Here is a 15,858-nt window from a genome sequence, read left to right on the forward strand (position 1 = left end):
GCTTTGTCAGACACGGTGTGGTATGGTCAATAAGCAATATATTCAGTAAAACCCAAGCTGCCCACAAGCTGCGCAACTTGCAAGGCTTTCCAAGTACAGTAGATAACGGAAGTCCCATGAAAACATTGCAAAAGTCAAAAATGAGGAAACTGCATTGCATGAAACACTCGGAAGACCAGCAAAATCCAAATATGGCGCAAACACTGAAAAATCCTTTTTTTTTTTTTAGTTCAATAATTTTATTGAATATTATAAGAAATATAAACAGAAAGCAGCTCAAACACATAGAATCATAATAAAAATCATGTATCAAATATTCGTATCTACAATCGTTTGAATAGAACTAGATTAGTGAAAAGGATCCAGAGTATCTGGAACTGCTTAGAAAAGAGACAGAAAAAGACAGAGAAACAGGAGGGATAAGAGAAAGAGAGAGAAAGAGAAATAGAGAGAGATAGAGAGAGAGAGGCAGAAGTGTCTATAGAGCAGAACGAACATATGAATCTAAGAATGACCAAGGTGATTTATTTCGTGTCAAGTTTGTGGAGGATCGAGAAAACAATTTCTTCTCATATGCATAAGATTCAAATTTGTGGTACATACTTAAAGAGTTCCACCAGAAGGTGTAGTCCAGTAATGAGGATGATTTCCAGTTTTTCAGAATACACTGCAAAATCCTAATCTTAGGAAACACTGCCCACGCAACGTTCAAGACATGTATGTGCACAGTAAAATGAGAACCCAATTAGAGAATGACAGGGGGACAATTTTGTCCCTGCAGGAACTCAATTTCTCCGTCTCCGCCAGTTTGGTCGCGGTCCCTGTCCCATTCCTGTAAGCTCTACCGCACAAGCCTCGAATACATGATTTTAAAGTGATTGAGGCTTGTGCCGATGAGGACGGAGCTTGCCGGAATGGGGCAGAACTCACTGTGATGGGAAAATACGATGAAACCTTCCGCCCAATGTGTGGCGGCGGCCAAAAAAGCACAGGATGCTAGGAATTATTAAAAAAAAAAAAGGAATGGTTAACAAGACTAAGAATGTTATAATGCCTCTGTATCGCTCCATGGTGCGACCTCTCCTTGAATACTGTGTTCAATTCTGGTCTCCTTATCTCAAGAAAGATATAGCGGTGCTAGAAAAGGTTCAAAGAGTGACCAAGACGATAAAGGGGATGGAACACCTCTCATATAAGGAAAGACTAAAAAGGTTAGGGCTTTTCAGCTTGATGAAAGGTGTTCATTTCTCCTTGTTTTGCCTTCAAGAATGGCAGTATATCAAGTTCAATAAGCACAAACATTTCTAGATACATTCCTTCCTACCTTCTTTCTTCCTTCCTTTCCAGTCAGTGGCTCCTTTTACATTTCATGACATAGCTCTGTCTTATATTCCGCCTATACCACAAAGTTCAAGGCGGATAGAGCAGTTATCTAGGAATTACAAAAACCAATAACAGGTTACAGTTTCTGAGATAAGATATATTTATTAAACAAGTGTTTTTATAGCACCCACTGACACGCAGTTCCTCTAAGCACCACAAGTCCCAGATTATTTGTACGTTGCTGTGGCCTGTTAGGAACTCATCGGGGTTCATAGACAACCCCGTGAAAGACAAAGGCGCGCGCCGACAACTGAGCGCAAGACGGAGGCGCGTGCCGAAGAAAATTACAGTTTTTAGGGGCTCCGACGGGGGGGGGGGGTTTTGTTGGGGAGCCCCCCCAGTTTACTTAATAGAGATCGCGCCGGCGTTGTGGGGGGTTTGGGGGGTTGTAACCCTCCACATTTTACTGTAAACTTAACTTTTTCCCTAAAAACGGAAAAAGTGAAGTTTTCAGTAAAATGTGGGGGGTTACAACCCCCCACAACGCGGCGCGATCTCTATTAAGTCTGCCCCCCCCGTCAGAGCCATAAAAACAGTAATTTTCTGCGGCACGCGCCTCCATACTGCGCTCAATTGTCTGCACGCGCCTTTGTCCCGGTGCGCTTTTGACCTGACACCACTCATCGGACCCCTGAGGAAGATGTGTTGATTGAAACAAGGACCGTGTTGGGTCCCTGTTCCTTCAACAAACAGGTGTACTACATTTCAACAACGTTTATTAACTGAAATAAAGACGTGGTATCAAGTGCATCGTTTCTGCATCATTTCAAATGCGCCTGCCTAGCTTTTAAGATCCTACATGGCAACCTCCTTCCACTAATCCTACTTTCTTGGAACTCCTCGAGCCCTGACACCATCAGGCCCACCTAAAAACTTAAACTATCCTTCCCCTCGCTAAAAGGATACTATGTGGGAAAATTGGACAAATCTCTCTTTTTCAGAATCACAGAGCTCTGGAATAATCTTACTGCCCCACTACGGATTCTGGGCTCCTTTCTTTTACTGCTTTTTGAGACGCTTTACTTCTGTCAGCGATTCTCGGCGAACTTAACATACAGACAGGCATTTTGTTGTTATCTCCAATTTTTCTGTGGTATGTTTTAGACCTTATTTACCATGGACCCCTGACGAAGGTTTGTCCGAAACACGGACCGTGTCGGGTCCCTTGATTGGTAAAAGGGTTTTATTTATATTATCTTTTGCATTTTAATTTTGGTACAAATAAATTTGCCTGCATCTTGTACATAGTCTGCAGTTTTGTTGGTTTCTCCTTTCTATTATTCCATAAGCACCTGAAAACTAGGCTCTTCACTAAATTGTAATGTTCTCTTCCCCCCTGGTCTCAACATCCAACCCCTCTATGCTACTCCTTCCTTTATTAAACTCTTGTAAACCATGCCGAGCTCTATAATTATGGAGAGGATGCGGTATATAAACTTAAGGTTTAGTTTAGTTTTCCTGTGGTTTCCTTTATAGCCCCTAAATAACTAAACTATTCAAAGAAATCGCCCTTTCTCTATACCCTTTAACCTTCATGGAGTTCCTTTCTCTCTCAACTCCTGTAAACCGTGCCGAGCTCTACGATTGTGAAGATGATGCGGTATATAAACCTAAGGTTTAGTTTAGTTTAGAAGATAATGAATTTTGTGTCTTAGCCGCTGGGTAAGAGAATAATAAAGTAAGCATTTTATTCGAAGCACTACCTTTGGGATTTGGAAAGATCAAACTTGCAAAGTGGGATTCCCCCCAACCCTTCTCTTTCCTCTTATCACTTCCCTCATCCCTTCTTACTCATTTCTCCAATCTAAGAAGCGCAGAGCATGCAGCAAAGTTGAGATCAGATGATAGGCCTGTTAAAAGGCCAGGGAGCAGCTTAATCCAGATGTATTGCAGCAAATGCATGGGATAGGTGAAGTTGGAATAATTTAACGCTACCAAAGTCAGTCTGACCTGGTACAGTGATGGATAGTCTGGCCTCGCATTATTATGAGGTTAAGTCAGCCAAAGCAGAGAGACATCAGGAGGGAAATAAATAAGCACGAGGGCATGTTTCATTTAAAGATTTGGTACTAAAGCTTCAGGCTTGATTTGCTCTTCAATCCCACTCCTTTTTCTGTGCTTAGTCTCTCTCTAACTCTCTTTGAATCTATTAGAATTATTAAATGTCATCCCTTGGGTGAAAGTTAAGTGAACTAGCAAGTTGGAAGGCCGGGGCTGCTAGGAGGGGAGAGGGTCTGTTCTGACCAAATATATAAAACGGTGGTCCATTCATACCATTCGTTCTCCAAAATGCCTAAATTATTTCAGCTTAAGCAGGCGTGTAATCAAATGCATCCTGGAGAAGGTAAAGGCAAATGATTTTGGAAGGGTTCCCTTTAAATGTGTCATTCTCCGAGGTCAGTGACACCTTTGCCTTAAATGACTTTTCTGCGCATGAGTTTCTGGAAATATCAATGAATTATTCCCATTGGAGGATCCTATTCACACTGAGGAAGTGAACAAGTGAGCGCAGCATAGGCAGAATTGATTTTCTGGAGGAGCCCAAGGTTAACATGGCTGCAAGGAGAGGAGGTTATGCTAATTAATATTCTTATTGACAAATAATGCCTTTTCGTGTACCTGAGAATGGATTCATAAGGATTTTTTTTTTTTCTGTCAGTACAAACTCCACTGGCTCTTTAAGCCATATGCCTTGCTGGTATTGATGGCAACACTGACAAGGCTTACAGCTGAGGCACCTCTAGAAAAATTTTGGGGAGGTGGAGGAAATGGAGGGAGGGACTCAACTTGTGACCCGTCAAGTGTGACACCCCCGAGGTCAGACGGACCCCCGAAAGGGTTCCCCCAAGCTCAGTCCAGCACCAGACGGGAACAAGAAGGCCTCTAAACAAATTCCAACAGCCCTACACTAATCAAGGGAAGACAGGCCACAGCTTACCAACCTGCTGAGAGACTGAGAAGAGACTGTTTATTTTGGAAGGAAGCACAGCTATTGTATTACAGTCAAAAGTTTTGTCTCAGTTTCCACCTGCTGGTCATGGTAAGCCATTACCCATCAGTGAACTGTACCAGTCTGGAGAGATGCTAAAGAAACTAAAGTTTTACAAGCCATATACAGATATGGAAATAATATTAATAAAACAGGTATATATAGTAGTATTTCTTAAGTCTTCTGTTCTTTATCTACTACAGCTTATAATACGCAAGAAAAATATTGTGTAGAAAACAAAGAACATGTTGTCTATAGAAACATCAGAGCTAATTAATCAAGTCCCTTTTCCAGAATGTTCAAAGCAAATGTGAACCAGGGTGTTTCACTTTGCAAACCAAAATCCTAAATAAAATTGTATTAGAATATTGATATTACATCAGTAAGGGCAAGACAGTCCCTCCACTGCCAGACACTGTGAAGTAACACAAATGTTATCATACCAGGACTCACACTTTATCTAGGAAACAACACTGCAAATATGTTATTGGGCTTTAAAACACCAACACACCACCTACTGAGAAAATAGAACCAGCAGGACTCTACAGATCTCTACAAAGAAAACTACACCGCACCAGGCCCTCAGCAAATAAAGCACAGGAGACACAAAGTAGTGATACTGATATGAAGTCAAAAATGGAACAGGAAACTTCAAGTCAGACTGCAGTACAACACTGAAAAAAACACAACCACCCTGAAACAGAACTGCATTTCTGCTTGCATGAGCAAAATGCAGAGACCTCAAGAGATACACATTTCCCAAAACTCTTCAAAGAGGGGCACCACTCTTCAAGGTGGGGGGGATCCACTTCGATAGTGAAGGGAGTGGGGAGATAAAGTAATTGAGGTATATTTAAACATGGGCAACAGTATATAATACAAGATTGTTCATCTTTAAATACACCTCAATTACTTTATCTCTGGTTCATGTGTACTGTTTCCTCTCCACTCCCTTCACTATTGTTAGTTTCCCGTGGAGATTGTTTCCTTGTTTTTGGTTTGCATTGGGATCCACTTCAGTGTCACATATATAAAATATCCCAACACCACATAAATCATATAATTGTTTTTGTGAGGGCCTATCAAATATTCAGTCCTCAGTTGTCTTGCTATCCTTAGAAACTCGATTATCTTACTCATTTAAACTGAGTCATGCAATCCTTTTTCTAACTTCCATTCACAATGCTTTTGTTGACATAAAACTTTTATCTTTAAACATAGTAACATAGTAGATGACGGCAGATAAAGACCCGAATGGTCCATCCAGTCTGCCCAACCTGATTCAATTTAAATTTTTTTTTTTTTTTAATTTTTTCTTCTTAGCTATTTCTGGGCAAGAATCCAAAGCTTTACCCGGTACTGTGCTTGGGTTCCAACTGCCGAAATCTCTATCTATCTAATTCCAACTATCTCTAAACAACTTTTACAACTTATCTTTTCCCTAAATGCACAATAAAAATATTTTTTCTCATGCTGACAGTAGAGATTCATTTTCCAAAACCGATATATTCCAATTAGTATTTTTTCCCATCTTTTTGTTTTCTGGCAATTGGAATTTTCCCCAATTGCTTTGGTCCCAGTTTCTCTTTTCTTGTCTTCTAAGTTTCATTCCAGGGTCTGCTGTCCATTTGTGATTTCTCATCTCTCCTCCCGTCTTCTTCCATTTCATTATTTTCTGCCCCTCTAACCACTCAAAATTCACCCTCCTTCTCACCCTTCAGTCCTCAGAATCCCCATACTTTATTTAGATTTTATTTCTCAGCTTTCCATGTCCTCCTATCACCTCTTCCTGATGATCCCTCTCACCCTTGCCCTTCTATTTTCCTTGGTTCACTCTTTCCCCAACCCCTTACTCTAGACCTCCCAAACTGTGGGCCAGGACCCCAAATGGGGGGGGGGGAGGGGGGCAGTTTTTGTTACAGTGCCGAATTTAGCCTAAAATCTTTTTTTCTGCTTGGTTTTGGTCTAAAGGTTTAATTTTTAGCCATGTTTTCAATTTTGGCTGAAAATGATCATGTGTTTTTTGCTGGAAGCTGAAAATTTGTACTTTGTCTTTTGTCTCCCTCTCAAACAGAAGTTGTCCCTCTTCCTAGACCTCTTTGAGTGCCTCTCTGACCACCTGTAAGCCCACCTAGGCCTATCTTACAGTCTCTGGTAGTCTAGAGATGTAGTTGAGACAGGAGCGATTCCGTTACTACTGCCTATTATGGTCTGCTCTCAAAATGGCTGCCATGACTGGGGCATCACTCCTGCCCTGATTACACCATCAGGGATTATAAGATAGTCTGGGGGGAGGGAGGGCTCCTTTTTGTAGTTGTACTGCAATTGCAAATAATGCCATTATGATCTTGCACAATAGTTTATATGGTAGAGTGCTTCAAATAAATGGTTTTGATTTAAGTCTATAAATGGGATGATAAAACTCCCTAGGAATTATCCTGTCTGTGAAGTTATGGCCATCAACTGTCACTCCAGGAGTGGAGCACTCAGCCACTGTAAAAGCACAATGGCTTTTAAATTAAGTTTTCATTAACTGCGGTCTGTGTGCATGGAAACTATTTTACATGGAGGTAAAATACATTCTCCTAGGACAAGCAGGATGAGTCAGCCACATATGGGTGTTGTCCCAACAGCTCCCAATTTGCGGATAAGCTCTCCAATAGCTCAGAGAGATTTATTTTTTTTTTTTCTTTCTCTGAGCACGTGCAGTGCCCGGGCCCCACTGGGCATGCCCGAGCCCTACCCATTTCCCCTGCTTCCCCCTAATCCCCAGTCTTTAGTTTCCGCCCGTTCCCATCGGTCGGATTTTCTACAGTTCTCCATTACAACTTTCTACTCGCCATACCCTAAGTCCTGCAGAAGATCCTTCAGGACAGAGCAACGGTGATCATGATTGCCCTGTCCGGGCCCCTGCAACCATGGTTCCCGTTCTGGCAAGGGATAGCGGTTCACCCACCTCTTCCCCCTCCCGATCAGTGCAGTTCTCATAACACAACGCGGGAACCTTACCCTCCACCACGACCTGCGTTCCTTAGCCCTGACTGCATGGATTATGAGAGGATGAACCTACCACAAGACGTGGAGCACACTCTTATGGCAGCCAGAAGACCTTCAACCAGAAAATGCTATGGGTTGAAATGGAGAAGGTTCCGCTACCGGTGCACAGACATGCAGCGAGACCCCTACAACTGTCCCATACCGGACATCCTGCAGTACATACTGAGCTTATCTCAGTGGGATCTAAAACCCACTTCCATCAAGGTCCACCTAAGTGCAATCGCGGCATACCACACTGGCCTAGACAACAAACCAGTGTCGAGGCATCCAGTAATCACAAAATTCCATGAAGGGACTGTCCAATCTGCACCCACCGGTCATACCACCACCACCCGGATGGGACCTCAACTTGGTGCCGCATCAGCTCATCTCGACCCCTTCAAACCTTTGGGGGAGGCAGATCCCGTATTCCTGGCCGGGAAAACCCTGACCATCGTGTTGGCCGACACACTCCTCCATGAGAACAGGGTGGTACCCAGAACCCACCCCCAATTCTTGCCGAAGGTGGCTTCAGCGTGCCTCCCGGCACTCTAATCCCCCCACAGGGAGGCACACAGCCACCTCAGCAACACCTCCTGGACTGTGTGCGGGCCCTGACTATGCAACAGACTAGACAAGCCTCAATTGTTCATCTCCTACGAGCAAAACAGACCAGGACTTCCGGCCACCAAACGCAGGCTCTCGCGCTGGATATCCAAGTGCATCCCCTTCACCTATAGAAAAGCGCAGCGTCAACCACAGGTGGGAGCTCACGCCCACCAGCGCAGAGCCATAGCCACCACAACGGCTCATCTGCACCACACACCAATAGGGGACATCTGCGATGCAGCCACTTGGTCCTCCATGCTCACCTTCACCAAGCACTACTGCCTCGACATAGCATTCCATGCTCCAAATGCATTCGGCCGAACAGTCTTGGAAGTGGCTCTTCCCTCTTGGGAGGGACAACACCACTAGCACAGCCTTGACAAACACTGATCAAGTAGGGTGTTATAAATATCAACAAACACTGATCAAGTAGGGTGTTCTAGATATTGATTAAGTAGGTCTTCCAGCACTCCTGTCTAGACTGAATGTGGAATAGGCAAGTATGAATTCTCACATACAAGTGCAAATTGTCACTGTTGACCAGTTGGTTTCTCACTGTTCATTGATTGTCATTGACCAGTTTCACTGTTCTGTGAATATTATTGCTCAGTTAACACAGCACTTTATCTAAAACCTTGTTTCCACAACTTCACCTGCTTCACCTGATTACCCTGCCCGGCTCAGCCTCCACAGCAGGCGAGGGATGCACAGAGCGCTAAGGCGCAGGTCCAGTCGGTACATCCCTCGGCTAGGGAGTCACCCATATGTGGCTGACTCATCCTGCTTGTCCTAGGAGAAAGTGTAGTTACTTACCTGTAACGTAGGTTCTCCGTGGACAGCAGGATAGTCAGCCACACAACACACCCGCCTCCCCATATGGCTGACCCGGCCACAGCTAGGAACATCCTGGGGATTAGGGGGAAGCAGGGGGAAATAGGTAGGGCTCGGGCACTGCTCGTGCTGAGAGAAAAAAAAAAAAAAAAATCTCTCTGAGCTATTGGAGAGCTTATCCGCAAATTGGGAGCTGTTGGGACAACACCCATATGTAGCTGACTATCCTGCTGTCCACAGAGAACCTACGTTACAGGTAAGTAACTACACTGTCTTTCATTGTTTAAATTGTGTTCTGGTTTGGATACTATGGGTTTAGCAAAGGGATCCAGACTGCGTGCTCTGATAGTCCCTGGTAGCCTTTGCTGATTCACTTTCACATAACCAAACTTGAGTTCTGAGTTTCGGCTGAAATAGAAAAAAAGCAGTTTCAATCAGCCTATAGAGGTCTCAAAGTCCCTCCTTGAGGGCCACAATCCAGTCGGGTTTTCAGGATTTCCCCAATGAATAGGCATGAGATCTATGTGCATGCACTGCTTTCAATGCATATTCATTGGGGAAATCCTGAAAACCCGACTGGATTGCGGCCCTCAAGGAGGGACTTTGAGATCCCATAGCAAGCTCTCCATAGTGCATCATTATTCATCATCTTGGGGAGGGGGGGGGGAGGAGAGATAAGACTAAAAAAACCAGTAAGATGGCGCTTATTTCCCATTCATTAATACCACATATTCACTGTCTGTATTCACCCCTACCCCAGTCCTTATATGTCTCATTTATTTATTCAATTTTCTATACCATTCTCCCAGGGGAGCTCAGAATGGTTTACATGAATTTATTCAGACACTTAAAAGCATTTTTTCTTGTCTGTTCAGGTGGGTTCACAATCCATATAATGTACCTGGGGCAATGGGGGAGGACTGAGTGACTTGCCCAGGGTCACAAAGAGCAGTAGGGCTTTGAACCCACCTCAGGGTGCCAAGGCTTTAGCTTTAAGCACTGTGCCACACTCGCTCTCTCTAGTCCCAGTCTCCACCTCTCCAGCTTTATTTCCTTCCTCCAACAGCCCCCTAGCCCCGCTCTCTCCTGGTTTCTACATCTGCCCTCTTTCTTCCCCCCCCCCTCTCCTAGAGCAACATCTCCCCAGCTCCTCTACCCCCCCCCCCCCCAGGTCTAGCACCATTCTGCTCTCTTTCCTCTCACTCTTTTGTTGTTGCAATAAAAAAGGTATTTAATTTATAATGAAGCATAAGAAAACATTTCTAGCAAATCAGAATAACAGCTTTACAATTGCACGTATATCTTGATGGAAAGAGATACCCTTGCACATCTCACAATCGCTCCCTCCAGCCTCTCGCGCCGCCTGACCTCGGCAAACGCCGTGGCCCCGCCTACTCCGTCACAGGGAAACGTGCGTCCGAGGGGGCGGGGACGCGGCGACGCCCTGCGCTCGCGTGACCTGTTGTTGTCCCCCGCCAGGTGGAGAGAGGCCGAAGCTCCTCCCCCCTACGTGATTACGTCCCCCCCTCCCCCTGCAAGGGAGGAAAAGTGCTTCCGGGTGGGAGAAGGCGAGTTCCGGCTGGGGCGTTTACACGTGTGTGTTGGCTCCTCTTCCTGTTGCCGCTATGTTGTCGGGGCTAGATCTGATCGGGACTATCGGGGAGGACCAGGAAGTTCCCGAGGAGTCGGACTCCGAGGAAGAAGAGGTGATGGGGGGAGAGGGAGGGAGGCTGGAGACTTGTCCTGCAAATACAGCAGGGGTGTCAAAGTCCCTCCTCGAGGGCCGCAATCCAGTCGGGTTTTCAGGATTTCCCCAATGAATATGCATGAGATCCATTAGCATACAGTGAAAGCAGTGCATGCAAATAGATCTCATGCATATTCATTGGGGAAATCCTGAAAACCCGACTGGATTGTGGCCCTCGAGGAGGGACTTTGACACCCCCGATCTAGTGAGTAGGGTGGATGGTCTATGCCAGGGGTGTCAGTCCCACCTCAAGGGCCGCAATTCAGTCGGGTTTTCAGGATTTCCCCAATGAATATGCATGAGATCTATTAGCATACAGTGAAAGCAGTGCATGCAAATAGATCTCATGCATATTCATTGGGGAAATCCTGAAAACCCGACTGGATTGTGGCCCTCGAGGAGGGACTTTGACACCCCTGATCTAGTGAGTAGGGTGGATGGTCTATGCCAGGGGTGTCAAAGTCCCTCCTCAAGGGCCGCAATTCAGTCGGGTTTTCAGGATTTCCCCAATGAATATGCATGAGATCTATTAGCATACAGTGAAAGCAGTGCATGCAAATAGAGCTCATGCATATTCATTGGGGAAATCCTGAAAACCCGACTAGATTGTGGCCCTTGAGGAGGGACTTTGACATTCCTGAAATAGAGGGTCAGTTTCTCTTGTGGTAGTTAAAGGTTAGTGTTTGCCCCAGAGAAAAGGAAAATCATGCAAACGACCTGCTCCCTTATCAAAAGAATTATTATTATTGATTGATTGGAAGATGAGATCCTTGCTGCAGTTTGGGGGCCACTAGATCCTTGGGAGCAGCGTTTCTCAACTCGGTCCTTTAGTAGCCCCTTGCCTGTCGGGTTTTCAGGATATCCACAATGAATATGCATGAAAGAAGTTTGCATATAATGGAGGCAGTGTTACAGGGAAATACTACTTTTAAAACCAATAGGAGGACATTTGTTTCACTCAGAGAATAGTTAAGCTCTGGAACTTGTTGCCAGAGATTGTGGTAAGAGCGGAAAACGTAGCTGGTTTTAAAAAAAAGGTTTGGACAAGTTCCTGGAGGAAAAGTCCATAGTCTGTTATTGAGAAAGACATGGGGAAACCACTACTTGCCCTTGATTGGTAGCGTGGAATGTTGCTACTCTGAGGATTCTGCATGGAATATTGCTACTCCTTGGGTTTTGGCCAGGTACTGCGGACCTGGATTGGCCACCGTGGGCTTGATGGACCATTGGTCTGACCCAGTAAGGCTGTTCCTATGTTCTTATCAAGTTTGTGCATATTCATTGATGATATCCTGAAAACCTGACGGGCAAGGGGAGGTACTCCAGGAAGAAACACTGCTTTAGAGAGATGTTTCTTTACTGCAACCAGAGCCTCTGAGGGTATTGGGTAGAATGTTTGTTGGAGCAGTAGGTTAATAACTAGGGGAGTCGGGGTTCAGATCCTGCTGACACTCATTTCTGACTTTGGACATAGGTGTCAGCTCTGTGGGTGCTTTAGCAACACCCCCCCCCCCCCAATATTGTGCAAACTTTTGACTGTTCAGGAGGATTTATTTCCATTGGGTTTAGGACTCTAATCATCCTGAAAAGATGGTTCCTCTGACTTTGAAAAGATTATTTGAGTTGCAAAAAGCGAAAGGAGCAATACAAGGTAGCAAAACAGATATGAAAATATTTTGCAAAACCTTGAAGAATGCTTGATTGCACAGAAGAATCTCCAAGGCACAGAGTTTTCACAGACTTTGAGGTTGCTTTTATATCTTGATCATTTCTGTATTATGCACTTTCCTTGGCTTTTTTTGTCGTATATATATATTTTTTTTTTCTATACTTATCATTTCATTAGTAAGGACTATCTGTACAGTGCTGCAGTCTGTTAGTGTGAGACAGAAGCACCGCAGCTGATGCCATTTATACATTTTTTGGAAAATAAATATAAATAAACAATAGGAAAAATCAAAAGTAGTAGAACAAAATGTGTGAAAATGGCCTAGTCAGTGATTAGAGCAAAGGCCTCCTGCTACTGGAACTCCTTGTGGGCTTGGGTAAATCTCTTTATTTGTTCTCTGAGGAATCCACTTAAGGGCACTTTTACTAAACTGCTGTTTTAAAAAAAAAAAAATGGCCTTGACATATGCTGATGTGTGTCAGAGTTCTAGTTTGACCACCTTTGGAAGCAGCTGTGGTGACCGTCATGTCAAATGCAAGCTGCTGTTGTCTGCATGATACACAGTGAAATAACCAGTGAAATAGTGCATTGTCCTGCACCTGAAAACTAGGCTATTCACAAAAATGTAATGCTCTTTTCCCCCCTAGCCTTGAACTGCAAGGTAATGGCAGAATAGAAATCTCTATTGTAATGTAATGTAATACTCAACCTCATCATGATGTTCCTTCCTATATTAAACTCTTGTAAACCGTGCCGAGCTCTATAATTATGGAGAGGATGCAGTATATAAACTTAAGGTTTAGTTTAGTTTAGTTGAGTGGGTTTAGCTGCCTTCTTATATAAAACATAAGGATTACAAAGGACCTACAAATGTATCTTTACTGTTTGTAAGTACCTGAACGTAACTCACCTTGAACTACTTCTGAATTCAATCCTTTATCCTTCCTTTATATGCTGCTGGATGTGTCAGGGTAACTGGCCTCTCAGGTGCAGCTGCTTTCTGCTCTCACTATTGACTGCCTTCATTTAGACTCTCTTTATGTGGTAAGGACTGTTCTGGCAGCACCTGCTCAGTGATAGACAGAAAAGACAACCTCCTTTTGGCTAAATCATGCCAGCTCGGTGTGATCATCTTTGTGCCATGCTCTCGTTGTGCAGGATGGACCAATCGTTTTGAAACGGAAGAAGCAGCAGCTGAAGAAAAACTGGAGCGCGGATTTCAATGCAGACTTTGTCTTTACGGAGAAAGATGGCTTGTACGATGACAGCTGGGCCATGGCTGATGTCATGCAGCAGCTCAAGAAAAAGGTGAGTTGGTCAGGTAAGGTGGTGCCAGGCCTACAGGATCAGCTCACAATGAGAGATGTAGGGCAAGGGAAGCATACTTAGGCTGATACAGAATTTCCTGTAGCACAAGGCTCATTGAATTCTGAGTGCCAAGTTGCCAGCCACTGTTACATCAGGTCACACTCAATTTAGTTTTCACAGTTGCACCTGGGGTTTACTTGTCTGAAATATCATTTCTGTTCTGCTGCTGTCACTGCTCCTACACAGCTCTCAATTGCCTTTGAGTTATGTGTTATTTGAACTCCCAGGCCTGTGCCACAAAATTTGAGAGGAGCACAGAAATTCAGTACTGCATGACCCAAGCTCAACTTGAGACCCAGGGCAGGACAGAAAAAGAGCAGCTGTTCAGGGTTGGTAGGGTAGTAGCCTTGACTGATATGGAACAGGTTGCAGGAGGAGCATCAGTGAGGTGGCAGCTTAGAAGTGTCTGGAACCCACAGCCTGCAAAGTGAAGAGGAATGGTAGCTAGTTGAATTGGGCTAGTGGGAGACAGTGGCTAATTGAGTTAAGTGGAAGGTTAGGGAAGGAGATTCCTTTCTGGAAGATGATTGGGTGGGTGACCTATAAGTCATGGTGTGGGGGGTGACTGGGTAGATGAGGGCTGAAACTGGTAGAAATGAGGGTGGGTGGTTCAGAGAGGAAGACTGGTGATAACAAGAGCATGATTTAGAGGAGGCTGGGGGGGATTGAAGGGGAAGACTTCTGGTAGCAGTTGTGAGGATGAGAGACAGATTGAGTAAAGACAGGTCAGGGGTGGCAATAATGCATTAAGGGTCTGATTTTCCAGTAAGCTTCCTTCCCTCTCATAGGCACAGAATGGAAAATCAGCTTTTGAAAATCAGAAACTTCATTTGAATATGGAAGGGGAATTCTGTGGCTGAGTTCTCTCTCAAAATTCTCCTGCAGATCCTCCTGCATCCCCCTCCTTCCACCTTCCCCGAGCTCTTCAAATTTTGATGGGGACAATAGGGAGGTTCAAGGAGCTCTCAACTAGATCCAAAGAAAATGTATTAAAGTCTGCTGTAGAATTAAGATGACCTCAAGATTGCAATATAAATAATCTCCATAGACCGATTTAATTTTTTATTGCTTTTTATTCACCACTGAACCAAGCCTTCCCCTTCCAAAAGCTGATATGAGTGGCTGATGCCTGTGCTCTTGCTGGCCATGACATCTGGAGGAGAGGTCTTCAGTATTGCTTCTCTCAGTGGAGGTTGCCTCGTTAATGGCAGCTACTTGCTTTCATCTCCTGTCTTGAGTGCTTTGCTCTTGGACAGGAGATTCAAACCCAAGTCGCTTGTAGGGCGGTTTTCGGCAGTCCAACTGGGCTCAAAACAGGCGTGGTGATACTGGGCCGTTTGTCCCCTCCAGCTTATTAAGGAGCAAGTTGCTAGGCCCACTGCTTCTAACTGCAGGACCCGAATACAGAAATAAACCTATGCATTTAAGTTCTTTCACCCCGAGTCCCCTGCCTAGACTACACACTTTATGATAGGGCAGACTGAGAGGATTTGATTTGATTTATTCTGGGGCTCGGCTGGAACTAGATACTTCACAGTATGCTCCTAAAATCGTCAACTATTGCAAATCATTCATCAAAACATTACAAAGGTCTTTCACAAAAGTTTCTCTAATGGTGCATCCTGAGCCATCGGAAGCAGCACCCCAAAATACATTAAGTATTGGTTTAAGGGGCTGATGTTCCAGCATTGTATCCTTTGAATCATTTTGTGTGCCATTTCTATGCAGAGGCCAGCAACAACATTGGATGAGAAGATTGAAACGGTGCGAAAGAAAAGGAAGAGCCAGGTGAGGAAAAGGATGGGGGTTTTATCTCTCTTTTCCGAGATAGAAATCTATATATATAAAATCGGATGTATCTGTGTGTGTATGTATGTTCCAGTATAACTCTGAAACGCATGGACAGATTTCAACCAAGCTTGGTACACATATGAATTACTATCAGGGGAAAAATACTGTGGGGATGGGAAGGGGGTGACATGTAAAAATGATCGAAAACGACAGATTTTAGTGTCTACCCCATAGTTTTTTGGGCTCACTGAAATGAATACTGGCACTCCAAGTGCCGTTTAAGTCCAAGTTCAGCCCCATAGAGAAGGATGTTCCTGTGGGACACATGAGGGGTGGGGAGGGCATGGGAGGGTGGCACATTTTTGGGATAAATAAATATCTGGGCAACGCCGGGTAATCTTCTAGTGTTTTTCATATATGCACTTCTTGGCTCCA

The 15,858-nt window shown here is 44.4% G+C and overlaps 2 protein-coding genes across 4 annotated transcripts in view; one reads left to right on the top strand and one right to left on the bottom strand.

Moving 5' to 3' along the window:
• The window catches only part of ZNFX1 (zinc finger NFX1-type containing 1), a 48,509-nt gene extending 38,213 nt beyond the window's left edge, over positions 1-10,296 (bottom strand). The window contains exons 1-2 of one of the 3 annotated variants that reach the window (XM_033963315.1): positions 10,169-10,296; positions 1,325-1,432 (exon numbers count right to left, since the gene is read on the bottom strand). The gene's annotated coding sequence lies outside the window, so the exon portion shown is untranslated. Of the gene's footprint in view, positions 1-1,324; positions 1,433-10,136 lie in introns of all 3 variants that reach the window. The other 2 variants (XM_033963316.1, XM_033963318.1) reach the window with 2 other exon arrangements.
• A 106-nt stretch (positions 10,297-10,402) lies between these two features.
• DDX27 (DEAD-box helicase 27) overlaps positions 10,403-15,858 on the top strand; it is a 38,480-nt gene continuing 33,024 nt past the window's right edge. Inside the window, exons 1-3 of the mRNA XM_033963679.1 lie at positions 10,403-10,554; positions 13,423-13,572; positions 15,361-15,420. Of these exons, the coding sequence (XP_033819570.1) occupies positions 10,474-10,554; positions 13,423-13,572; positions 15,361-15,420 (291 nt within the window). The 5' untranslated portion in view covers positions 10,403-10,473. The remainder of the gene's footprint in view (positions 10,555-13,422; positions 13,573-15,360; positions 15,421-15,858) is intronic.

This window comes from Geotrypetes seraphini, chromosome 11, assembly GCF_902459505.1.
Source record: "Geotrypetes seraphini chromosome 11, aGeoSer1.1, whole genome shotgun sequence".
NCBI classification, from domain to species: Eukaryota; Metazoa; Chordata; class Amphibia; order Gymnophiona; family Dermophiidae; genus Geotrypetes; species Geotrypetes seraphini.